Source organism: Melanotaenia boesemani, chromosome 22 (assembly GCF_017639745.1).
Source record: "Melanotaenia boesemani isolate fMelBoe1 chromosome 22, fMelBoe1.pri, whole genome shotgun sequence".
NCBI lineage: Eukaryota > Metazoa > Chordata > Actinopteri > Atheriniformes > Melanotaeniidae > Melanotaenia > Melanotaenia boesemani.
In genome coordinates, this window is record NC_055703.1 from 25,960,868 (window position 1) to 25,985,867 (window position 25,000).

The window sequence follows — 25,000 nt, forward strand, 5'->3', positions numbered from 1 at the left end:
CCATTTCTGTTATTCACAGGATCCATAGCAGCAGTAAAGATGCAGCAGTGATTATTTTTGGTGTCAAGAAGAAAAATCAACACAGACTTCATCACTAAGTCTGTGCAGTGATGGAGCAACTGAGGCAGGAGTCAGAAAAGGGAGGCAAATGGAAATCAAAGTGTTTAGTTTCAGGGGAATAAAGTGTAGGAAGATCTTTACATGAAAGACTTTTTTGAAACCTGGGGAAAGAAACATAGGAGCCACCTGGAAAATCGTGTCTATCATAAGCAAATGAAGCAGGCTGAATTTGTTAAAGGCAAATTATAAACTGGTATCGTAAAGAGAGTCAAGAAAAGACCATGAAGTCTGAAAATAGAAAGAGGATCCAGCAACACGTGGAACACTAATGACGGAACTATTCTGAAGTCTTGTATCACACGGAGACAAGGCAGCTGGAACCGGAAGTGGCCTTTCAATAAAACCTGTAGTTACCGGTCGCGGGAAGAGGTGGATTAACGGCGTGATGATCGTGCTTTTTTGTTGAAGTTAGTTTTGTTTATCGCAGTAAACATGGCTGCTAAACGCAAAGCAGACGTGACGGTTCCCGCGGAGGAGAGCGACCAGCTGCTGATCCGCCCGCTGTGAGTCAAAGCGCGACACGTTAGTTCCGCTCCGCACCAAACTCCGGTCACAAAACACCTCTTTACTTAATTTCTTTAATCCATTGATAAAAAATCAACAGTTTCAATAGTTTCAGCAAATAATCAGAGCTGCATTTAAATCCGGCTGAAAACAGTATTTATTTACGAAGTTTTTAAAAATTTCTCAACTTTCTATAAACAGTTTTCATAGTGAATGGCATTTTCTTCTAATTCAGTAGTTATACAATAAGTCACGTAATGTTTGGCCTTGTTTCCAATCAACTAATCTTCCATCTATTGTCTACTGTCTTGACTAATTGGTTCTCGGAGTTTTTGGTCTCAGCTGTTTATTCTGGTGGTTGGTCAAACATGGCTGGTGGATTAATGGGATGTTTGTGTGCAGAGGAGCTGGTCAGGAGGTGGGACGGTCCTGCATCATCCTGGAGTTCAAGGGGAGAAAGATCATGGTAACACAGTGTGTTGTTGTCACTTCAGCTGTAAACTGTGAACATCAATGTGTAAAAACGTGTCTATGTCTGTGTGGTTCAGCTGGACTGTGGCATCCATCCTGGTCTGGAGGGGATGGACGCCCTGCCGTACATCGACCTGATTGATCCGGCTGAGATCGACCTGCTGCTCATCAGTCAGTGAGTACAGTAAACCTCCTTCAGCTTCTGATTTCACAACAGAAGCTGAAAAGATCAGGTATTAAAATTTCAGGATACTTCAGGTAACAGTTCAGGATCTGACCTCTTCCATCCCCCCTCAGCTTCCACCTGGACCACTGTGGGGCACTGCCCTGGTTTCTGCAGAAGACCAGCTTTAAAGGACGAACCTTCATGACACATGCCAGCAAGGCCATTTACCGCTGGCTGCTGTCAGACTACGTCAAAGTCAGGTACGTTCAGGCAGAGTGAAGCAGATACCCTTCTCCATAAGGCTAGGTTTCCACTTTTTGGAGGGTTTAAATGATTTATTTGGAAGAAGAACAGATGTATCGATCATCTCCTGTGTTTTATCCTATGATGTGATGTTTCCAGCATCAGGACATCTTCACACTAACTGGATTGGTCAGTTCAGAGAATTTTTAAATGTGTGTGTGTCCTTACAGTTTTTTAAGAACCTGATCTTGCTTTTGTGCTCAAACTGAATCAGAACACCAGAACCGGCAGCTGTTAAACATCTGCATGACAAACATGTTCATATCGTGATTCTCAGTACCTGACTGCATCATGGAAAGCCCGCCAAAGGAGACAGAACAGATTATTTAGTCCAGGGGTCTCCAACTCCGGTCCTCGTGAGCTACTGTCCTGCAGGTTTTAGATGTCTCCTCCTACAACACACCTCTGCACAAGCCTGTTAATGACCCACTGATTTGAGTCGGGTGTGTTGCATCAGGGAAAAATCCAAAACCAGCAGGAGAGTAGCTCACGAGGACCGGACTTGGAGATCCTTGATTTAGTTCCTTCTGGTCTCAGTTGCGTCCAAGTGAAAATTTAAATGATTGTTGACTTTTTGAGTTTGATGGCTTTCTCAGTTGTGTAGGACTGTTAAATCACTAAAATGTGTGTTTCTTGCAACAAAAGTCAGACTTGTGGTGATGGACACTGAGACCAACTGCTGTCAGTTTCAGATAAAAGCATATCTGCGTTCATGTGAATCTTTGCAGTGTTTTTTTGCACCTATAATTATTTAACACCAAACATCGGGAACAGAGGAAAAACTCCTGGATGTTTCTGTGTTGATGTGTGACTTGTGTTGCAGTAACATCTCCGCCGACGACATGCTGTACACAGAGACAGACCTTGAGGACAGCATGGAGAAGATCGAGACCATCAACTTCCACGAGGTGAAGGAGGTGGCCGGCATCAAGTTCTGGTGTTACCATGCTGGTCACGTTCTCGGAGCCGCCATGTTCATGATCGAGATCGCCGGCGTGAAGGTCTGTCGACTCTTCTCTGCTTGTTTGTTTGTCTCAGTCCTCCGAACGTTCCACAACAGTTTGTTCTGAATCACAAAAATTGTCCACTTTTGTCAGAATGTTCTGGTTTGTTTTTGTCATGGTCTACGTCTTACTTGCTCTAAATGTGTGTGTGTGTGTGTGTAGTTGTTGTATACAGGAGACTTCTCCCGTCAGGAGGACCGACATCTGATGGCGGCAGAGATCCCGAGTGTGAAACCTGACATCCTCATCACAGTGAGTGTGGCTGCAGAGCTTTGTTCGCAGCTCGCTGTGGCTTCTGTTTAAAAAAAAAAAACTGAATTAGTTCAGATTTAATCACCTGCTCAGACTCTGAAGTGTTTCTTCTGTGGTCTGCACATGCTCACAAACAGCTCAGCAGAGGGTGGTAGGGGTGTAATTTTTATTCAACACGAGTTTGTGACAAAACACTGTTAAACCTGAAGCTGTGGTCCAGCGTTTCTCAGGTGACACACCTGAAAGCTGAACAGTCTCCGTCTGTTGGCGTCATTTAAAGTTCATTTAAACTCAGAAGTTGTGTGTTTGTGTCTGACAGGAGTCGACATATGGGACCCACATCCACGAGAAGCGAGAGGAGAGGGAGGCTCGTTTCTGCAACACGGTGCACGACATCGTGAACAGGGAGGGCCGCTGCCTGATCCCCGTGTTCGCTCTGGGCCGAGCTCAGGAGCTGCTGCTCATCCTCGGTGAGGTTCACTCTTCATTCTGAGTGGGTGAAACATAACTTCTGATGCACCTTCAGATTTCTGAGTCTGGTTTTGTGGGTTTGACCCAGACGAGTATTGGCAGAACCATCCGGAGCTCCATGACATTCCCATCTACTACGCCTCGTCTCTGGCCAGGAAGTGCATGGCCGTGTACCAGACCTACATCAACGCCATGAACGACAAGATCCGCAAGGCCATCAACATCAACAATCCCTTTGTCTTTAAACACATCAGCAACCTGAAGGTCTGAGCGCGCTCACTAGGCTGACTTGTCTTAGTTTGGACTCTGCATCACTGTGTTGTTCTTCGTGTGTTTCAGAGCATGGACCACTTTGACGACATCGGCCCCAGCGTCGTGATGGCGTCTCCCGGAATGATGCAGAGCGGCTTGTCCAGAGAGCTGTTTGAGAGCTGGTGCACCGATAAGAGAAACGGAGTCATCATCGCTGGCTACTGTGTGGAGGGAACGCTGGCCAAGGTGAGCAACACAAAACCTAGTTTCTACACAAGTCGAGTCCGAACCACCTCTTATTCCAGGAGTTTTTGAGACGCTGTGGCAGCTGAGAGAATCTCAGGTTTAACTGAGGCGTTACAGGGTTTCACTATGAGAAAATAATCTGACAACTTAAATAAATAAAACCAAAGCATCATCTTCTAATTATTAATTAATTCAGGATGAAGTCGACTGGGATCATTTAGAAATGAAAGAAAAGCAGTGGTCCTCATACAGAACCTCGTGGTGCAGGTCTGCTTGTAAAGCTGCTAAAAATGGATTCAGAAAACAAAATGTAACCAGAGATGATTCAAAAGTCCTAAATCTGGCGAGTGTAGAGATTCATCATAGGTCAAAAGAAATGAAGCTGTGGGTCTGTAACAGCATCCTGATCTTGAACTAACAGCTGGATCACGGTTGTGGAACGTTAACCTTTTCATAAGTGTCCATTACTATTTCCACGTTCCTAAGATGGCTCGCTATTACCAAGTTTGCCTCAGTGATCAACAGGAAAAGAAAATTATTCAGCTATAGTTTTATAGAGTAAATATATTGCATAAAGATTATCTGGTATTATTTCCACCCATTCGTTCTTTTTCTTGCTGCTTATCTGAGATCGGGTCACGGGGGCAGCTGCCTAAGCAGGGACGCCCAGACTTCCCTCTGCCCACTGGTCACTTTCTTAAAAACCTTTAATAAGTGGTCGTTGTTAGTTCATTTTTATAGTATGATGTTTCAAAATACTGTGTACAATCTACATTCTGTGCCAGTTAACCATTTAACGATAGGCTAAAAGAGATCTACTTAACGATGCATTAATATGCAACAAATTAGGCTTTACTACTTTATATCGGGACCTCTTTTAAATCAGAGGATTATAATAAAAATATCTATTGTTTTAAAAAGGAAAAATTGTTTATATTTGTTGTATATATGTCTATGGTTGTAGTCCCTTAAGGGGGTCCTGGGTCTTCCCCGGGGCCTCTTTCTGGTGGGACATGCCCAGAACACCTCACCAGGGAGGCGTCCAGGAGGCATCCTAACCAGATGCCCGAGCCACCTCATCTGGCTCCTCTCGATGTGAAGGAGCGGCTCTACTCTGAGCCCCTCCCAGATCACCGAGCTTCTCACCCTATCTCTAAGGGAGAGCCCGGCCACCCTGCAGAGAAAACTCATTTCGGCCACTTGTATTCTCGATCTTCTTTTGGTCACTACCCACAGCTCATGACCATAGATGAGGGTGAAAACATAGATCGACCGGTAAATTAAGAGCTTCTCCTTTCAGCTCAGCTCCTCCTTCACCACGACAGACCGATGCAGACGCCGCACCGATCCGCCTGTCCATCTCCCTCTTCATCCTTCCCTTACTCCTGAGATACTTAAGCACCTCCACCTGGGGCAGGACATCATTCCCAACCCAGAGAAAACCCTCCAGGACCATGCTTTTTTCATTTTAAATATTTTTTAAAACATTGCATCGTGAAGCGTTTCAGACCTGATTTTATGATTTTATCTGATCTGATTAAACACAAGTGTCTTTTAATCACACAAACAACATAAAATGAGAGCAAACTAGTTATTTTTCTATAAAAGTTTCTGTTTTTAGTTTCTTCAGAGGTTGAGTTTTCATGTATTTATTTATTTTAGACAGTTTTAGAGAAAACCTTCAGGTTTCTGGGGTCTGGTTTTAAAATGAAGTCTCAAATCATGCAAGTTAAACACAAACAATCTGAGGTGTTTCAAACACTCTATACAACACCACTATAAAATGTAGTGAAATTTATTAAATGTTCGTGTGTGTGTGTGTTTTAGCACATCATGACAGAACCGGAGGAGATCAACACCATGTCAGGTCAGAAGCTTCCTCTGAAGATGTCGGTGGACTACATCTCCTTCTCGGCCCACACAGACTACCAGCAGACCAGCGAGTTCATCAGAGCACTCAAACCTCCTCATGTGGTAATCACGTCATCACTGCTTCACTTCGTGTGTTGCAGTGCTTTTCAAGTGTTGGACTAAAACATTAAACAAAAACTTTAGAGCAGTATCTTCTAACAACAAGCAAATAATAGATTTTAATGTATGATGATGATGATGTCATTTATTAGTATAAATGACTAAAAACAGCACAGTAAAAGGACCCTTCGGTTATGCTCTTGAGAGGTTGCTATGACTTTTGTCGGCCACCAGATGTCACTGTTTTTTTAATCATCCTGAAGCTTCAAAGCTTTAAATCTTTTCTGCCACACTTAGAAGTAAAACCTCAGAGCTTCATGAGGCTCCACCTGCTCATCCCTACCACATACCGATGGAAAACTGACCTGGAGTTAATTTGATGGTTTGCTTTTATCTGAGCTACACTGTTAATGTGATCCTGGATCCACAGATTCTGGTCCACGGTGAGCAGAATGAGATGGCCCGACTGAAAGCAGCTCTGATCCGCGAGTACGAAGACAACGACGAGGTCCACATCGAGGTCCACAACCCGAGAAACACAGAGGCCGTTACGCTCAACTTCAGAGGAGAGAAGCTGGCAAAGGTTGGTTCAAACAGACTCACAGGAAGCAGCTCTGGACCTGACTACAGTTTAACTCCCATCATGCTTTGCTGCAGGTGATGGGCTCGCTTGCAGACAAGAAGTGCGGTCAGGGTGAGAGAGTTTCTGGGATCCTCGTCAAGAGAAACTTCAACTACCACATCCTGACGCCTTCCGACCTCTCCAGTCAGTAGCTGTCCGTCCGTCTGTCAGCTTTAGCCAACAAATCTGAGGAAAAAAATGACAAAGAAAAAGATGTTTTATTCATTTTTACATTTAATTTCTGTATAATTGTGTTTTGTGCAACATGTCTGTGTGGTTAAATACCCACAATCCTTCACTCTGTGGGGTGAAAGTGGCCTTTAGTAACATTTAAGCAGAAGCTTTCCAGATGAGAAGAGAAATAAGGAAACATAAAAGATTCCAGATTTATTTTGTCCCTCCCGACCTTCTGTACACCTAGCGTTAATTCAGGTCTTTGTGGGTTTAAAGGTTCAGATTTGGTTTTAGGTTTCTGGAATCAGTTTGTGAGTTCAGGTGTAGTTCGTCCAATCAGAAGGCTTGTGTCAGGCGCTCTCTGATTGGACGAACTTGCTTCTGATGTTCACGTTACTGAGAGCTTAAAGGTGGATTTACAGACAGCCGACTAGACTGGTTCTTTTTTTCAGTGTCTGTCTTCCTGCCTTTGAACACATCCCTCTGTGTTGTGTTCAGGCTCCCTTGTTTTCCTCAGCGTCTCCTGACTATATCTTCTGTTCAGATTACACAGATCTGTGCGTGGGCACCGTCACTCAGAGTCAGGCCATCCCGTTCACCGGACCCATCTCCCTGCTGGTCAGCCAGCTGCGAAACCTGGCAGGTAAGAGCTCGCCTGATCAGGAACACCTCGAAGTCTTCTCTCTGGTTACCTTTACCAGTATTTTTCACACATTCTGGCAGAGCTTAAGTTAGACCACCTGTCAATCAACTGTCACCTAGAAAAACTTGTAATGGATTAATTGGTCGAAGTGTTTCATCAGTGTTGAAAAAAACACAGAGTCAAGAGCCGAAGAAGGCGAGGACCGGTAAAATTCTGTCAGTATTTAGGTGAAAATGTTTTTACTGGGATTTATGTGTGCAGCCCACCCAAGGCCTTTGAGTTATTACATGGGGAGAAAGTAGCTAACAGCATGAAGCTACATCTTACCAGAAAGCCACGCTTTTAAATCACATGAGTGTGTTTTTAGGATGAATCTACTGATGCTGCAACAGAAATAAAAACATAGCAAAAAAACTCAAATCTGCTTTTAACTGGAGTTTGCTGCAGGAGATGAAGTTGTTGAACAAGGTGTGAGAAAACTTGCTGCTTTAGTTAGAAGCATTGATAGACACCATATTTACAAACACTTCCTGGTCTGGAAAAGTTTAGAGCAAAAACAACAGGAGGGATGTTTTTAATGTTTTACCACATTTTTCTGTTTACACGGTCTGAGCTTGTAGTAATGAGAAAAAGTTTGCCATGATTTTATTCATGGATTATTCACATTCAATATGTTTGAAATATGTTCTTTTAAAATGTTTTACATTTAAAAGTCTTGCTTTCGTTCAACATTTTGATAAAATAGGCACAGTGTTGTGTTTTGAACCAAAAGAGATCTGCACTAGTTCGGGAGTCTTTCCCTGAAAAATGTTTTCGCATTGATGAAAAGAGACAAACATTGGTTTAGAGAGAAGTTTAGAGAGAAAAGAAGCAACAAAGATAAGAAAGTAGAAACTGAAAAAAAATGCTAAATGGAAGAACAAGTGAAAAGGAAAAGAGAGAAAAGTTGATTGTGTTTAACCCTTAAATGCTGTATTTATCATATATGATACCGACAGCTCCCTTTATGGTCAAATTTTTTACTCGAAATCTTGCTCAAAACCCTGTTGAACACAATCCGATACTTGTTTTCTGCCCCCTGGTGGTCTCTTTATGCACTACAATAACTTTGACATGTCACACAAAATATGAATATGTTCTTTTTTTTTTGTTTGTTTGTTTTTTTACATTTTTAAAGGGCCTAATCAAGACTCCAGATTAAAATAATTAGAATTTTCTCCCCCTTTCTTCTTGGGTTGAGCTTTAAAGGGTTGATGTGCAGTTTGCATGTTTGCAGGTGACGTGGAGCAGGTGGAGGGGGCTGAAAAAATCACAGTGAAGATCTTCAAGAACATCACTCTGGTCCATGAAGCCGGCATGGTGCTGCTGGAGGTCAGAACCAACCCGCAGTCCGTCTGAGCAGACTAGTCACCGATTTGAAATTTAAAATAGAAAAAATTCGGTGATTTTCAGATTTCTTCTCATTAACAAGTTTTCTGACAAAAGATATTTTTATCTTTAAAAGTCCAAACAGCAGACTGATTATTTCTGCAGCTGTTTCCAGTGATTAAGATCAATGCACTCACTGATCTACTCGCAAATAAAACCATAAATATAGAAATATTCAGACACTTAATGACACTAAAATCATTTTTAAGAAATGTGTATCTTTCAAAAATATTTTGATATTTTGTCATTTAATGTTTTTTAATCCTCTTTTTTTCTTAGTTTTCTTTTTGCTTTTCTCATTAACCTGTTTTTCTCCACAATGAGGGGAAAAAATAACATAAAGGCTCAAAAAAACGTAAACTATACTGTTTATCAACATGTTGATTCATTTGTAGATGTGATTAAAGTGAAATAAAATTTCAAATTCATTAAAACAAAGGTTGGAAAACCTTCAGTTGATAATCAGCTCAGACTGTGTCTCACGCACCAACTCTTCAGGAAGTTGCTCATGTGTAGTTTTTGGTTACGAACAACAAAGGTTTTCTGACTGCGTTGTCTCCTCAGTGGATCGCAAACCCACTCAACGACATGTATGCTGATGCTGTCACCACCGTGATCCTGGAGGTCCAGTCAAATCCCAATGCCCAGAAGTGTCAGTAAATGCAACACGACTACCTGCAATGAGGCGTTCAGGGACTCGGTGGAATCTATAACCTTTGTTTGTTTTTTTTCAGTCCTGGAGGGAAAGAGGGAGATCTTCGACATAGAGGTGTTTGTAGAGCGGCTGGAGCTCATGCTTCAGTGAGTACATCACACACCCACACACACACACACACACACACAGCCTGGGCAGGTGTCATCTTCATCTCCTGTTAAGCTCCACTCACTTGGCACTCCTCACATGTCAAAACCAACAAACCTTTCATGTTTTCAGCTTAACCCTGACTCTGTGTGTGTGTTTCAGCGACATGTTCGGGGACGACTGCGTGAATTTCAAAGACAGTAAAAACTTGTGTGTGACTGTGGACGGAGTTACGGCGACGGTCGACCCAGAGACATGCGTAAGTATGACAAGTGGGCGGAGTCATGCATCCTGATCATCACCAAAGCTGCAGAGCGTTCACTCAACGCAAAACACACGCTGCATTTTCCTCCTCTATAGATAGAAATACTTTATTAATCCCTTCGGAGAGCCTCAGGGAAATTTCTAAAACAGAACCTTGAAGCAGCAGAGGTCACGTGATGAGGAGATGACTGATAATCTAAGATGTGTGTGTGTTGTCCTGCAGGCGGTGATGTGCACGGATGATGAGTCTCTGAGGGAGATGATTGAAGTCGCCGTCCATCGCCTTTACGACGCTCTCAGCCCCACCTTCTGTCAGGCCCCGCCCACTCAGCCAATCGCATCAGACACATAATTCTCAGCAGGTTTTTTTTTGTTTTGTTTTGTTTTTTACTAATTTTCTGTAAAGATGTTGCCATGGAAACCTGAATTATTTGTTTATGTGGAAAATAAAGAGCCTGATTTGTTAAATTTCCTGCATTGTTTCATTTACTGTCAGGAAAGAGTGACGTCTGTGATTTTTATCTTTATTAGTGAATCGCATCTGTTTCAGTGTAAAAGAAAAGAATATTCCTGGTGCTCCTGCATCAGGTCTGTTTACCTGCAGAGATCATGTGATCCAATCAAAACAGAAAAGTGTGGGACTGTTTAACAGAAACTTTATTTCTCATTAAAAAGCAGCAGCTTCCGACATGACACCAAACGTTAGACTTCACATCACAATGAAGGTAAACGCATAAAACACAACGCATGTTATAAAATACTGACTGAAGTGTGTTCAAATACCACAGAAAAAGAGAAAGCAGCTGTCTGCCTCTGTTAAAACAAAAAATGACACAAACAGGTTCAGTAAAGCTGGGGGGTTTGGGTTTTGTTTTCTTAAAAACAAGTTTTTGACTGAATTTTGGTTTGAAGCATCTTTGATGTCGAATTTAACTTGACATTTAAACCCGTTGAAAAATTGTTACAAGTTTTAATTTTTTACATAAAAAAACATATTAAAGCTGTTTGTTTCCATCCATTCACCTTTTTTTAAAGTCCGTCTCCGGTTCTGATGGTTTTTTTTGGTAATCAAACCTCTAATTAAAAAAATTTAATTAATTTTGCTATTTTAGTTTGTGAATTAGGCTTATGGCCTTTAATCATTATGAATGAAACACCAGAACTCATCGCAGAGTTCACAACATCTCCCAATATACCAAGCAAAAATATTCACTCTAACATCAAAATAATAATTCCCACATTTCAAATCAAACTGTACATTTCTAAAATAATACCTGATTCACTGCAAGGTCAACAGAGGATTTAAAAAGATGTTTTAAACACCAAACAGGCAGCAAAGTGCTGGAACAAAGTCTGTTTAACAGTAAAAACTAAACTTTGGATAGAAAATGTTCTGTGATGAACCGGTTTTCTTCTTCAGGTTCTGAGCATGCTCACAACGGTGAGTGTTTGACCATCACGTGGCGCTTCGGCTCAAAACCTCAAGAAAAAAGACTGCAATACGGTAAATACTGTGGCGGGACAGTAACGCTGTTCATTTGTCTCCCATTTTTTCTTTTCTGGTGAGGGTGTGAGCTGTCACACAGCGAGCCTCAGAACAGACCAGAGCACAAGCTTTGTTTAAAGTCTGGGGTGTTCAAGAGCCATGGAGACTGTGGGACATAAGAGCTACACATTAGTTTCCAGAAGCTTCATGTATTAAAGACTGCAGCTTTCATACTGAAAGAGGGTGGAGTCACATAGTACGTCCAGCAACATCAGTCAAAACTACAACACCTTTCTGGTCACAGATTATCTAATCAGCAGTAAACAGGAAGAGAAAGTTCACAGAGCGGGAGGTCAGCTGGAGATCAGAGCTCCGTGGCCACACATGTTCATAACATCAAGCAGGTAAACTCATACATATACCTGGAAGTTCACAGGGGTAATGAGTAAGGTGTTTGTTCCAGAATCCACCAGCGTCTACATTTTCCCCACCAACTTGGTGTCTGTAAGAATATTATGTTGTTTTTTTTTTTACAGAGCAACCGTAAAATTCCAACATTCCTACAGCAACGTGCCTGTTTTTATCCTGTACAAAGGGCAAAAACTATTCTAGAATCTGTGTCATGGGACACCATTACCAGCTCGCTTGGAAACTTGTTTGTAAAATTAAAAGCTCAGATACTAAGTTTGATGAGCACAGCAGTTAACGGCATGAGTACAGCACACCTTTAACTCCCGAGGACCAGTTTGGACAAAGTGCTCTCTGAATATGATTTACTGAACTAAGGAAGAACCTACAGGTCCCTCATGTAAAGAGAACCAATACCAAGTTTTAATTCACCCCTCTGTCTGTGGATACGTTGGGATGAACAGGAAGTCAGGATGAATAAAGTTTAAACTGATGAAAGATGAGCTCCGGTTTGGATTTCTGATATGAAACTAAGAAATGATCAAACTTTTTCAAACAAAACAGTCTCAGGAGTGGAAATCTTTGAATGGATGTACTTTTGGATTTACAGAATCCAGTTTTCAGAACGGTTCCCGTGTTCATGGCTACTCCAGACCTCATGGCTCCACCCACATGTTCATACATTTGTAGCTGTAAGTAACGTAAACGTGAGGTCCCTGGTCCTGAGGAGGGACAGGTCTGAAACACAAGGCTCTGTTGTCATGGAAACTACATTCAAAGCTGCTCAAAGTTAAACATGTTCGGACAGAAGACGGCACCTCCCACGTGTTTCTCAGCAGTGCGTCTCCTTGCTGTTGATCTGATGCTGTCTATGCAGACGGAAGAGCTTTGCCTTCTCGCTGCGACTTGTAGGATTTTTCTCCGTTAGGTCCTCAAAGGAACGCCGTGTCGACCCGGATCTCACCGGATGCCCGAACGCCTCCTCCAGCTCCTCCTCGTCTAGGTGGGAGTCTAAGCTGGGGTCTTCTTGGATGGTGGCCATGCGGGGGCTGTCCAGAGGTGGGGGGGTGGGGCCCGATTCGGTACTGGCGCTGAACACTGGAAGGCCGGCAGGCTGCTGATTATTGGTCGGCTGGAACCGCAGTGGAGCAGCTGAGAAGTTCAGCGGCTTGAAAATCCGGACGGAAGCAGAATCCAGGCTGCTCAGGAGCTCGGCATTCTGGGAAAATAAATAACTACAGTCAGTCTGATGATGGAGCGGACCTGAGCCTGCTGTTTGGTTCTCATGCATGAAAAATGTACTATTTTCTTTTCAAATCATTAAACATAAGGAGGTCCGAAGTCATCCTTCCGGTATCAGCAGTGCACAGATGATACCAAACTGGACCCGTCAGACCATGAGGTGACTGAACCTAGTGGTCTGATTATTGATAGCTGATCAATAATCATCCATCATCACAACATCAGTTTAAACATCTCTTCATGTCAGTGACAACAGATTTTTGATGTCCTCTCAGACTTCTGGATCATCTGAGAGCATTCCTACTCACACTGGGGAAGAAGAGAGTCTTGGTGGTTTGCTCATATTGTTGGTCCAGTTTCTTGTCCTGAAAGAACAAAGAGATGAAGAATGAGAACACAGAGGTTCTGACCATTTCAGACGAACATTGAACATTAAAAATCAGCAGCAGCTTCATCATGAGAGGTGTGAGATGATCCTGACCACACAGTGGACCAGAATGCTGAACGGGACCCAGAAGAGCAGCGAGAACGCCACCACCGAGCCAACGATGTTATCGGCGAGGAACTTTCCGAACGTGTTGATGTCGAGTTTATCTATGAAGTCCCACAGTCGCTCCACCACATCCTGCACCTGCTTCATGCACTTCCCCTGCACACACAAGAGGGGGACATCAGTTCCTGTTGCTGCACAGGGCAGCCAGGATGTGTCTGACTGAAGAATCGTCTCACCGCTCCGTCGCAGAATCCCACAGTGCAGGGTTTTCCCTTTCGCAGGAACAGGAAGCTTCCCACATCGTCCTGGTACGGGGTGCAGGTGCCGCTACCACTCCGACAGCAGACTTTACATGACGAGTTGGTTTCTGAGAAACAAAGAGGAAGAGATCATGCAGCAGAAGTTAAGAGGAAGATGTTAAGAGACCAAATTAAGAGGAAATGTTGTGAGACACAAATTTATGCTTTAAATGGACATCAGGACACAAATTACAAGCAAAACATTAGAACACCGATGACCGACGACCTTGTGGCCACAGCTGTGGCTGGCCGCCTCGACAATAGAGGCACGGAACACAGCCCACTCGGACTCAATGTTCCCCCCCCCCCTCACCAGGGACATGGTTGAAGCTCTGCCGGAGATGGGAGTTGAAATTCTTTCTGACAGGGCACTCTGCCAGATGTTCCCAGCAGACCCTCACAACACACTTGGGTCTGCCAGGCCTGACCGACATCCTCCCCCCCATCTGAGTCAACTCACCACCAGGTGGTGATCAGTTGACAGCTACGCCCCTCTCTTCACCCGAGTGTCCAAGACATGCGGCCGCAAGTCCGAGGTCGGCAGTGCCTGTCGTGGAGGTAACCCCCGAAGTTGTTGGTGGACACCAGCAGTGAGGGATGCCGTCAAGCTGAAGAAGGAGTCGTATTGGGCCTTTTTGGCCTGTGGGACTCCAGAGGCAGCTGATGGGTATCGGCGGGCTAAGCGGAATGCAGCTTCGGTGGTCGCTAAGGCAAAATCTCGGGCATGGGAGGAGTTTGGAGAGGCCATGGAGAATGACTTCCGGACGGCTTCGAGGAGATTCTGGTCCGCTATCCGGAGGCTCAGGAGGGGAAAGCAGTGCTCCATCAACACTGTGTACAGTGGGGATGGGGGGCTGCTGACCTCGACTCAGGACGTTCTGAGACGGTGGAGGGAATACTTTGAAGACCTTCTCAATCCCACCAACACATCTTCCGGTGAGGAAGCAGAGTCTGGGGTAGCTGGTCCTGGCTCTCCTATCTCTGGGGCTGAGGTCGCTGACGTGGTTAAAAAGCTCCTCAGTGGCAGGGCCCCGGGGGTGGATGAGGTCCGCCTGGAGTTCCTTAAGGCTCTGGATGCTGTAGGGCTGTCTTGGCTGACATGCCTCTGCAGCATCACATGGACATCGGGGACAGTTCTCCTGGACTGGCAGACTGGGGTGGTGGGGAGGGTGTACTCCAACTACAGGGGGATCGCACTCCTCAGCCTCCCAGGTAAGGTCTATTTAGGGGTGCTAGAGAGGAGGGTCCGTCGGATACTCGAACCTCGGATTGAGGAGGAGCAGTGTGATTTTCGTCCTGGTTGTGGAACAGTGGACCAGCTCTACATTCTCTTCAGGGTCTTGGAGGGGGCATGGGAGTTCGCTGAACCAGTCTACATGTGCTTTGTGGACTTGGAGAAGGCATTCAACCACGTCCCCCAGGGACTCTTTTGGGGGGTTCTCCGGGAGTATGGAGTGCCGGACCCGCTTGTACGAACTGTCCGGTCCCTGTACAACCGATGTCAGAGCTTGGTCCGTAACACCGGCAGTTAATCAGAGTAATTTCCGGTGAGGGTTGGACTCCGCCAAGGCTGCCCTTTGTCACCGATTCTGTTCATAACTTTTATGGACAGAATTTCTAGGCGCAGCCGAGGCATTGAGGGAATCCAGTTTGGTGGCCTCGGGATTGGGTTCATCAGATCAGATGTGTTGCAGCAGAGAGACATCTAAGACCTGCAGGATAGTGGGCCTTGAGGAACAGGGTTGAGGACCTCTGGTCTAGTAAAATCGGTGGTCCACAACAAGTCTTTTAACCATAAAAACTCATTTTAGGCAAAAATGGCAGGATTTTAAGTGGTTCAACAGTTAACTCTATGCTCTGGCCGATATTTACATGTTTGACATAAAATAAAATATTAATTAACTCACCGGCAACAACAAGAAAAACCTCTGCAGGTATTTTCTACTTCACTGTTAATGTTAAATGCATTCTCCATCTGAATTAAAAGAGTGAGAGAGAACTGAAAGTGTTTCATGGCAGCGTGTAGCTGCATGTCATCCCCCCCTCTTTCTTTAAACACTTTAAGACCAAATGTTTTAGTTTCTGATTAGAGGTCAATATTTTCAGCTGCTTCCATCCAACACTGCTGTGTTTTATAAAATGACTTCATCTGATGGTCTGAAGTGTTGTGATACAACATGATGATGATGATGATTTGTTGTTGTTGTTAGAAACAGGGATTTATTTAACTGCCCTGTCTTGTTCTAAATCACATCATGTCTGAATGAGCATCAAAATTTTAAATCAAACCAAAGTCTGAATTTCTGACAGCAGCAACAATCTGACCTTCATCAGAAGAAATGAAAACCACTTTGGTTTCCATGTGAAGGACACAAAGTGTCTGTGTTTTCAGGAGAAAGACCTTAAATTCTCCACATTCCTTCCTCATCCACAGACCTGATGTAAGACAGGCTGTGTTGATCTGATCTCATCACATTTTATCTCAGCTCTCGTCTGGTTGTGACCGAAAGGGAGTCGTACCATTACAAGCGCAGGGCTGCAGCTTCAAGACAGCCTGGCAGAAGGGGATACACTCTCCGTTCAGACACTCTCCGTTGTCCAAACACACCGTTTCATCTGGAGCATTCTCTGGAGGAGGACACTCGCTGCTGTTTCCTGTACACACACACACATTCAGTAGATTTTAGTCATCTGTTTCCAGATAAATGAGCAGAATTCCTGGTAAAAACTACGGATTCACAATTTTTTTTATTCAAACAAATCAAAAATAAGACACAAAACAGTTTTTATTCACAGCTGATCCTCCCAGCTTTGGAAAACATTCCCCCAAAATATTTCGTTTTGTTTTCCAGATCATGTAAAGGAAAAAAAAGCTGCTACAAAAGCTGCTGTAAAACCAGAAATCCTGGACGGACTGAAGCCTTCTTCTGATTGATGGAATGAGAAAATTCCACCTGGACACTTCCTGTAAAAGGTAATGACTGCCATCCACTCTGGCCTTTTACCTGTTTCTGTCTGTCCAGTTTCTACCTGTTTTAGTTTTTACGTTTCTTTTGAACATATTTCATATTTCTTTTAGTTTTCCAATGCTTTGATTCTCTTTAACTCCAGACTTATTTACATACTTACACTATTTTGTAATGTCTTATAGTTGATTCCATCATTTTTCCTAGCATGTTCAATAAACCCAGAAAATTCTGCTCTAAAACTGTCAAATGTGTTTAGTTTTATTTCTGATCAAACATAAAGCTGAATGAATGGCAGAGTGGATGTATAATTTCTTAAATGGTTGTAGAGGTTGGATCCTAAAACATGATGCTGTGACTGGTGCTGCTGACCTGTGCAGTAGGAGCGGCCCTTACAGGTGGCATTGATGGGCTCCTGACAGACCTCCCCTCGGGACTCAAACCTGCAGTTCTTGCAGCAGGCGCTGTTCCTGTCACTGAACATGGAGACGACGATGAGCTGACTGCATCACAGCAGAACACGCACACATCAAAACTGTGGTCACACCCACCTGCACTGCGCCCCCTCCTTAAGCCTGCAGTCGGGGGTGCAGCAGGGGTCCGAGTTGATGTGCAGCAGACCCGGGTCGCACTCCTCACCCAGCTCCACCCGTGAGTTCCCGCACACGTTAATGTTCTTCTCTTTGAAGCAGGAAGCCGCCTGAGAACGCAGACGCTTCACGATAGAGCGTTTACTGCAGTTGGAGAACAGCTGGACACACAGACAGCACATCTTCAGTTATTCTGGCAGGTTGAAGATGATGTTTGTCTTCATCAAGTTTTAAAGCTTCAGAAAATTCTGAATTGACTGAATTTAATTATTCAAATCATTTATCCAGAAAGATCACATGAAGTCCACCATGATGAAAAAGGAGTTATAGATCCATCTACAATCTCAAATCAGTAACAGTTAATAATTCGAGCACATAAAAAAAATACATGTGAATTATTTTAAGTTCATTTTCAGATTTGGGTCTCAGAGAATAACTGTCGAAAGTCACTGTACAGGTGAGGAGGATCAGCAGCAGCACCTTGTTGTTGACGTGGTCTCCGCTCACAGCGATGGGGTACATGACATATTTACCCCCCTGGTCCTCCCGCGGGGCGCAGTACAGAACGTTGTCCGGGTCGTGCTCTGCTCCGAAGTTATGGCCGAGTTCGTGAGTCGTCACCAGGTCGGCTTCCTGCGGAGACAACAAACTGCTGATGGGAGAGGAGGAGCTTCAACAGTCATTAACAATGTCACTTTCTGTTTCTGAAAGAGGTTCCAGGGCATGTTTTCACTGAGTTCAGGAACATGACTGAGGTACTGACAGCTTTCATTGTCCCCTCAGCTGCTTCCAGAGGTCCCACCCACCTTGGTCAGGATGGTCTTTCCATAGTTCTTGGTGCTGGTGAGGCCCGTGTTGAGGTAGATCATTCCGTGGTCATTTGCAGTTGAGGGACAACCTGCAGAGCAGCACCACAGCAGCTTCTTTAAACACAAGAAGAACAACTCGTGTGTCAAAAGAGGAACTGCAGGACTCACCTTTGGAGCAGAGACCTCCGGGTATGTCAGGTTTGGATGGGGCCACGTAGGCTAGACCCAGAGTTCCTTCATCAAAGTCCTGATAGGTGAAGAGGTGAGCCAGGCACACGTTTGAAGCATTCTCTGCGATGTCCACGCTGAACTGCTGCAAGACAAAAAATGAGCATAAAGGTCAGTGAACGCCACATCAAGCATCAAATTACACTGAATATGTCAGACTTCATCACTGCTGCTGAGTCACCCGTGCTGAAAAACTGCTCCTAGATCTGTGCTGCTTTTGACACAGTCAACCATTAAATCCTATTAAATCGACTGGAAAATTGGGTGTGAGTCTCCAGTCCAGTTCTGTATTCATTTGAATCCTACTTGAAAGACAGGAAGTACTTTTACATCAGTTGGTAACTTTAGATCTGTGGAGCCCCTCAAGGCTTAATTTTTGCCCCCCTATTGTTGAGTATCTACATACTCCCACCAGCTCCGCTCATGGAAACAAAGCAAATATCTGATCATGATAATGCTGAGGACACTCAGCTCTATACTGCTGTCTCAGCCAGGGGACTCTGGTTTCACTATACTTGAATGTGTCAAAATTTTCTTCACCTAAATAAAGATAAATCTGAAATGATGGTGTTTGGAAACGAAGATGAGCATCTAAAGATTAATGTCTTGAATGGTTCTGGTTCAACATATAGAACCGTTCTACTGGTGCTATATGAGCCTGAGAGACTTTGAAGATCATCTGGGTCAAGTTTGTTTTCCATCCCAAGAGTTCAAACTAAACCTCCAGTTTTTCTGCTCCTGATATCTAGAACAAGCTACCACAAAACCTGAAGTCTGATCCAAACCTTAGTTCTTTTTCTTTTATTTGCCACAGCGTTTAATGAACATGTTTTTTCTTTTTCTTCTTCTTTTTCTGAATATATTTCTCACGTATGTATGTTGAAAGGACGATGATGTGTTTCCCCTTATCTTTGTATCATATGTAACACTGTATGTATTCTGTTGTTTGTTTCTATTTTAGCTTGTTTTATTTCCATTTGATTTCTTTTATTTGTTTTACTTTATTTTAATTCTTCTATATTTAATCTTTCTTTTGTATCTTGCTTTTAATGTTTTATGTAAAGTACTCTGAGTTTTCGTTTACATGAAATGTAATATACAGATCAATTTTTCTATGACTGCTGTTAGCTTTTTAGCTTTTTAGCCTGGTGGGTGTTAGGTCTTACCTCCAGAAGCTTCTTGACATCCCAGACATCTCGTCCCTCCACTGGACTTCCTCTCATGTTGAAGTGACTTCTTCCAGGGTCTACAGGAGTTGGTCCTTTCTCTATGATAATCTAACAGCAGACATACACACAGTTTACAAGAAAATGTGTGGTGTTAACGTCAGCTGTGGGAGCAGTCAGTTCGCTTTCAGAGCCAAGTAAACCAGATCTTCCCCCTCACCTGCTGGATCTGAACACCATAACCACTGAACTCTTCATCCCACGACGTGTTTCTGTAGATATCGTCCACACGATCGATCAGCTCAATCTGAAAACACAGTCAGAGTTTGGATAGCATCTCTGTGAGGAGGAGGAAGAGGCTGAAACAAAGCAATGTGCTCTCACCAGGTAGTTGAGGGTGGTGCTCTCCTCCTCTCGGCCCATGTGTTTGAAAAAGCGATAGTCGGCCACCAGCAGCAAAGGACAGGTGTTTCTCTTGTGGTCGTAGACCTGACGCTTCCCTCTGAACGTGGACTCTAAGCAGGAGACACGCAGTCAGCCCACATCACAGCAAATCAGACATTTCTATCACATTAACCCTTTAGGCGCCTGAGTTTTGTAAGGCATACTGTAAATGAGAAAAAATGTTTAACTACCTGTGATGCACTTTCTCATTTTTCAAATCCACCCAGCCATCATCATGGATATTTTTACCGCTAATTGGACCTCTGTTGCTCCCACAGATGTTTCAGTGCTATGTTTTCTGCCCCCACTGCCTCGACCATGTCAAGAAACCCTCTTAAATATTGGAATTCTGCCTCTCTTCCTTTACCTCGGTTAGGTAAAGCCTCAGAGTTGTCATCTCCCACATGTGCTGCTTCAGGTTTGTTATTATTATAGACGGATGCACCGTGATTTCCAACAGAAGCATCACTTTCACTATCGCTAGATGACCAATTGTCATCCTCAGGAGGCAAATATTCCCAGAATCAGAGATGCTGAGAGCTGAGAAAGTTCTTCATCAAAAGTGACAAACCATTTCGACATATTGCTGCTTGCTCTGTAATCCACTCTGCATCACCTTTCCTCATATACTTTGAATAAACCCCCTCCTCACCTCCCTTTACCTCCCAATTGTGTCACAATGAAGATTCAATTTTGCGACTTTGGCGCTTAGAGGGTTAAAACCATCAAAGAGGCTAAATCGATTCTCAATGTTTTTCTGTCCACCAACCTTCCTCCTCCTGCTCATCCAACATGGCTGCTCGGACGCTGTCGGGAAGAAGGTGGTTTGGGTCAGAGCTCACGTAGCCGCAGACAGAGGGCTGCTGCAACCGGCTGATGTTCCTGATGTCCTCTGAGCGGTAGATCAGGAGGCGGCCATCAGGGGGAGCTGAAGTGAACCTCCACAAAGGCTGAACAGAGGACAGAAGGATTCAGTATAGGGGCGGAACTGGAGGGAAATCTGACTAGACACCTCAAGTGCCACCTCAGGTGATTGACAGGCCGCTGGAGGAGGAGGACAGAAACGTTTTTCCAGACCTGCATGAATCACCAGTACCACTACACCAGTTTGTATTTTCTTAGTTAGTCTTCCTTTAAAAATATTTCGTATAAATAGTTAGCCTGAAGCTACATAGCAGTGCTAATCTAGTTATATGGCAGTGCTAGAAAATTTGGGGAAACCAGGTCATATTTGGTTTCAGTGAGTGTATTAAGGGGCTGCACATAAACTCAGTTAATCAAGATTTCTATACTAAACCTAAAAGATAAAGAATTATTTAAGAGTACCTCCGCATACAAGTTACTCAGTGCTAACTAAACTAGTGCTACATGATCCAATTTCATTTAAACGGGAGGCTAGCAAGACTGCTAGCTGATTTTGAAGTAGTTACAGTAGGAAATTTTTGAGAAATATAGCCTTGAAATTGTTTGATTTTGTAAAATAAGATATAAGAATGAAGAGAAAGGGAGATATTTCTGACTTTTGTAAAGAGGAAGGACACAGATCAGACCCCGGCTCCAGTATCAGCACCTAGAAAGTCATGTAGAACTAACCACACAAGAATCCAATCGACCACCAACACAGTAAACCAGAACTGATCCCCCTACCACCACATCAGGCTCCACATACTGCCCCCCAAAACAACCAACTTACTTTTCCATTAACCTTTCAGAAGCTGTTGTACATTTTTCTACTTGGTGATGTAAATATATTTTATTTCTCATGTCTCTCTAATGTAACCAACGTTATCACAGCAGTGGGTGTGTGTGTGTGTGTGTTAGAAAGACAAACACTATCATTTCCTTTCTTTGTATCTGACCACCCTGATAAAGTCTTGCCCACCCACTAAACCCCCCACCCCCTCCCCATTTTAAAAAGTCAAGCTTCTCCACTGATTCAGTGTCTGCAGGCTGGATTTATCCATCAGCTGAAACAAGTTTCTGAGAATCCTTTGCTGTTTATTGGCAGACTACCTCAATGTTGTACTCCGTGTCATCAGTCAGGATGTGAGCTGAGAACTCATGGTCGTCGATGTGAGCCTGAACACGAGAGTTTTCTTCTCCTGGAAAAAACAAAACAGAGCTGAAAAACCAGCTGTGACTGGTCATATTTCAGCTGATGTGAGACAGCTGGCGTCTCATCGAACAGAATCGTCCAAACGCCACGTTACCAATGACGTGCCCGGTGAAGTAGTTGTGTCTGTTAATGGGGTAGTTTTGTTCTCGGCCGTCTTCGTTCACAACTACGACACTAAAATCATCAGTGAAGAGCTCGTCGTTGGTCCTCAGGTAGAGTCTGAACTGCCTGCAGTCACACAGAGGAGGAGGATGTGTTCATAATTAATAAATCACACAAAAGGCAAGAGTAAAATGTGGAGACTGACCTGTGCAGGGCGTTGAAGCTCAGCTGCTTCTCCACATGGGTCTGAGTTTGGACATCACGGCGGCGGATGGAATGAGTCTGCAGGCTGGAGAAAGGAAGGACGTCGAAGTCGTCCAGCATGGACCTGAGAGAATCTGCATCACCACAGATGGGAAATATGAAGAATAAGACGCTCTGAAATCTGCTCATCATGGTGTTTATAATGTAGATCCGGACATCAAACACACATGTTTTCATCTACATTCACATTTTATGAGTAAAACAACTCTAGACCCAGGCTAGTTAATTCAGTCCCACGAGGGCCACAGGGCTGCAGGTTTTCAATGTTTCCCTGTTCCAACGCACTTGACTCAAATTAATAAGTCAATATGCAGAACTTTATAGGCTTTTGGATCCTTTTGATTTGAGCCTGGTGTGTTGGAGCAGGAAAACAAATGAAAACCTGCAGGAATGAAGCCCTCATGGGACCAAATTGAGAAGCCCTGGTTTTAGACTGTTGACATGTTCCAGAAAAATCCCAATGTAAACACAAATGGGATTAATAACAGCAGGTTATTAATATAACGCTTATATTTGATTATTTCAGGTACTATAAACAAATATGTCAGCTGAGCCTCTGTTGTTTGTCATTTTTAAAATACTTGTTTCTAACAAGAAAGTACAATAGACCAATAAATTAAAACAAGGCAAAATTACAATCACCATTGTGATTAATCTAAATATAATATACTGTTAAAATATGACTCATTAAAACATGAGGAGTCAAGATTTGGACCTAATGTGTTCTCAATGTTATTTCCATCACATATGAATAACATATTAGTAACTATAAGATTAGGCATATTCTTTGTTTCTTAGGTGTTATGGAAATATATGAACTTAAAAGCCTTATAAGTTAGTAATAATAACTCAGGTCATGATTTTTTAGAAAAGAGGCACAATGTATGACCTATCACCTAAATGACCAATAATTAATTATCTCAAGAGGCTTTGAAAGACAGAATTTCTTTAAGAGTTCGTTGCTTTATTATACATGTATGTCATTATAAACTAGTTTAGCGTTGATAATCATGTCTTCATCCTTAATTTAAATCTCATTAGTCCCTTCAGAAATGACAAGAGTTTAAAGAAAGAGAACACTGTCACGTTAAATATTTTTATATATTTTTGTGTCTGTCAGACGTGGGCTTCCTTCTACCTCAACCATCAACTTTTTCAGCTCAAAGTGGAAACTTTCGTCCTTTACAAACGGACTTTGTCAGAAATCTGTGATTAAATGGACCTTAAACACTTACCGAACTCGGTGTCAGCGGGAGGCGACACGGCTGCCTCCGTTAAAACAATAAAAACCGTGAAAAGGGTGAGTTGCGGTGTCATGTTGAACAGTTTGACTGACGGATGTGGAACAGCAGGACGGACAGAAGCGAAGAGGAAGGTCGCAGCTTGTCCCGGCTACAAGTCTCCAACACTCTCCGGATCCAGCAGTTCAGGCAGAAACTTCACTTTTTTGACACATTTCTGGAGGAAACTCAACGAATCTCGTCCAATTTGAATCTTTATTGTTTCCAGAAACAAGTAGAAAAAAACGCCTTCAGTCCGTGGAACCAGGAAGACCTAGAGCCGCGAGGAAAGCTAGCATGAACAAAGAAGGCAAACCGGAAGTTAGTTCGCAAGCCTTCATAGTAAAAGCAGTGTTTTCAAGTTGTATTCGACATGTACAACAGTAAGGTTGCAAAACCACAGAGGATACCCTAAGCTAAACGGAATTACATTAAAAAAATATATGAATAATGCTAAATATAAAAAGTGATAAATGAGATCATATGTCAAAATCAGATGTAATAATCAGCAACAGAAGACTTTATTAGTCCCTGGAGGGTAAATGACTGGTCAAAGTAGTGAATAGGAACTGAATAAAATGTTCTAGATGTAATTAAAGATATAGTATAAAATATATAAATATAAAGTAAACAAGAAAACATAATAGTATTTAGATATAATGATGGAAGTAAAAACCCCTGTTATTTTACAGGAAAGGCAGCTGGTTTAGGTAGAAGTTTCATTTTATGGGCATGATTAATAACACAGCTTGTAAACAAAGCACAAAAAGTAAGGATATAAGTGCTTTATAGATTTTTTCTTTGTCGTTATAATGCTTCTTAACAATAGGTTTTTTACCATTGGAAGCCTGTTTGTTTTCTTTTTAATTGTGCCTCATTTGTAATGGAAATGCATGTGTGAGATGAGCATTTGTGTATAGTTCTTCCACATACCACTAAGGCCACTGTTTGTTCAATTATTAAATTGCCTGTATGTCTAATCTCTTCCGTGTTCAATCATCCAATCCATAAAGAAAAAAAAGCGAGTAAATAGCAGGATAAGCTGTTTGGCATTGGCAGAGAAGATTTGGTAAAATTGTCATGGGCAAACTCTCAAATTCATCTGCTAATCCCACAATTGCATCTTCCTTACAAATTTGGCTCTGCCTAAAAATGGAAATAAACATGTTTCTCAGTGGTTTTAAGATTAATTGCTAACAAGCACTTCATAAAAACAAAGAAATAATTGACCAAACACATATATCCTTACTATCTGTGCTATATTTATACAGTACAAAATGAAAAGCCTTAGGAGCTGCTTCTATTTTGAAACTACTTCCCCATTTCCTGTTTATGTTATTGCGCACTCGACGAACTCGCGACGGAGTCACGGTGCGAGTTTTCTGGTTTCTGGAAACAAGAACCTGAACAAGTG

The 25,000-nt window shown here is 43.0% G+C and overlaps 2 protein-coding genes across 2 annotated transcripts; one reads left to right on the top strand and one right to left on the bottom strand.

Annotated features, from left to right (window-relative positions):
* The first annotated feature begins 421 nt into the window (after positions 1 to 421).
* Positions 422 to 10,166, top strand: cpsf3 (cleavage and polyadenylation specific factor 3). The gene is made up of 18 exons (XM_041975485.1): positions 422 to 623; positions 1,027 to 1,090; positions 1,173 to 1,270; positions 1,393 to 1,521; positions 2,388 to 2,565; positions 2,731 to 2,820; positions 3,140 to 3,290; positions 3,380 to 3,555; positions 3,631 to 3,789; positions 5,617 to 5,763; positions 6,191 to 6,343; positions 6,418 to 6,526; positions 7,101 to 7,199; positions 8,476 to 8,570; positions 9,192 to 9,279; positions 9,362 to 9,428; positions 9,592 to 9,688; positions 9,917 to 10,166. Exons 1-18 carry the CDS (start codon positions 553 to 555, stop codon positions 10,043 to 10,045), a joined length of 2,100 nt encoding a protein of 699 aa, XP_041831419.1. The 5' UTR covers positions 422 to 552; the 3' UTR covers positions 10,046 to 10,166.
* Positions 10,167 to 10,333: 167 nt separating this feature from the next.
* adam17b (ADAM metallopeptidase domain 17b) lies at positions 10,334 to 23,883 on the bottom strand. Its single transcript, XM_041975472.1, has 18 exons — positions 23,542 to 23,883; positions 22,248 to 22,380; positions 22,035 to 22,168; positions 21,838 to 21,926; positions 20,594 to 20,774; positions 19,765 to 19,895; positions 19,601 to 19,687; positions 19,381 to 19,491; positions 18,155 to 18,299; positions 17,984 to 18,075; positions 17,658 to 17,810; positions 17,139 to 17,338; positions 16,960 to 17,063; positions 16,142 to 16,276; positions 13,559 to 13,689; positions 13,311 to 13,478; positions 13,138 to 13,194; positions 10,334 to 12,806 (listed from the first exon to the last, which is right to left on the bottom strand). The coding sequence occupies exons 1-18, from the start codon at positions 23,621 to 23,623 to the stop codon at positions 12,420 to 12,422; spliced, it is 2,520 nt and encodes an 839-aa protein (XP_041831406.1). The 5' UTR covers positions 23,624 to 23,883; the 3' UTR covers positions 10,334 to 12,419.
* Between the last annotated feature and the right edge of the window lie 1,117 nt (positions 23,884 to 25,000).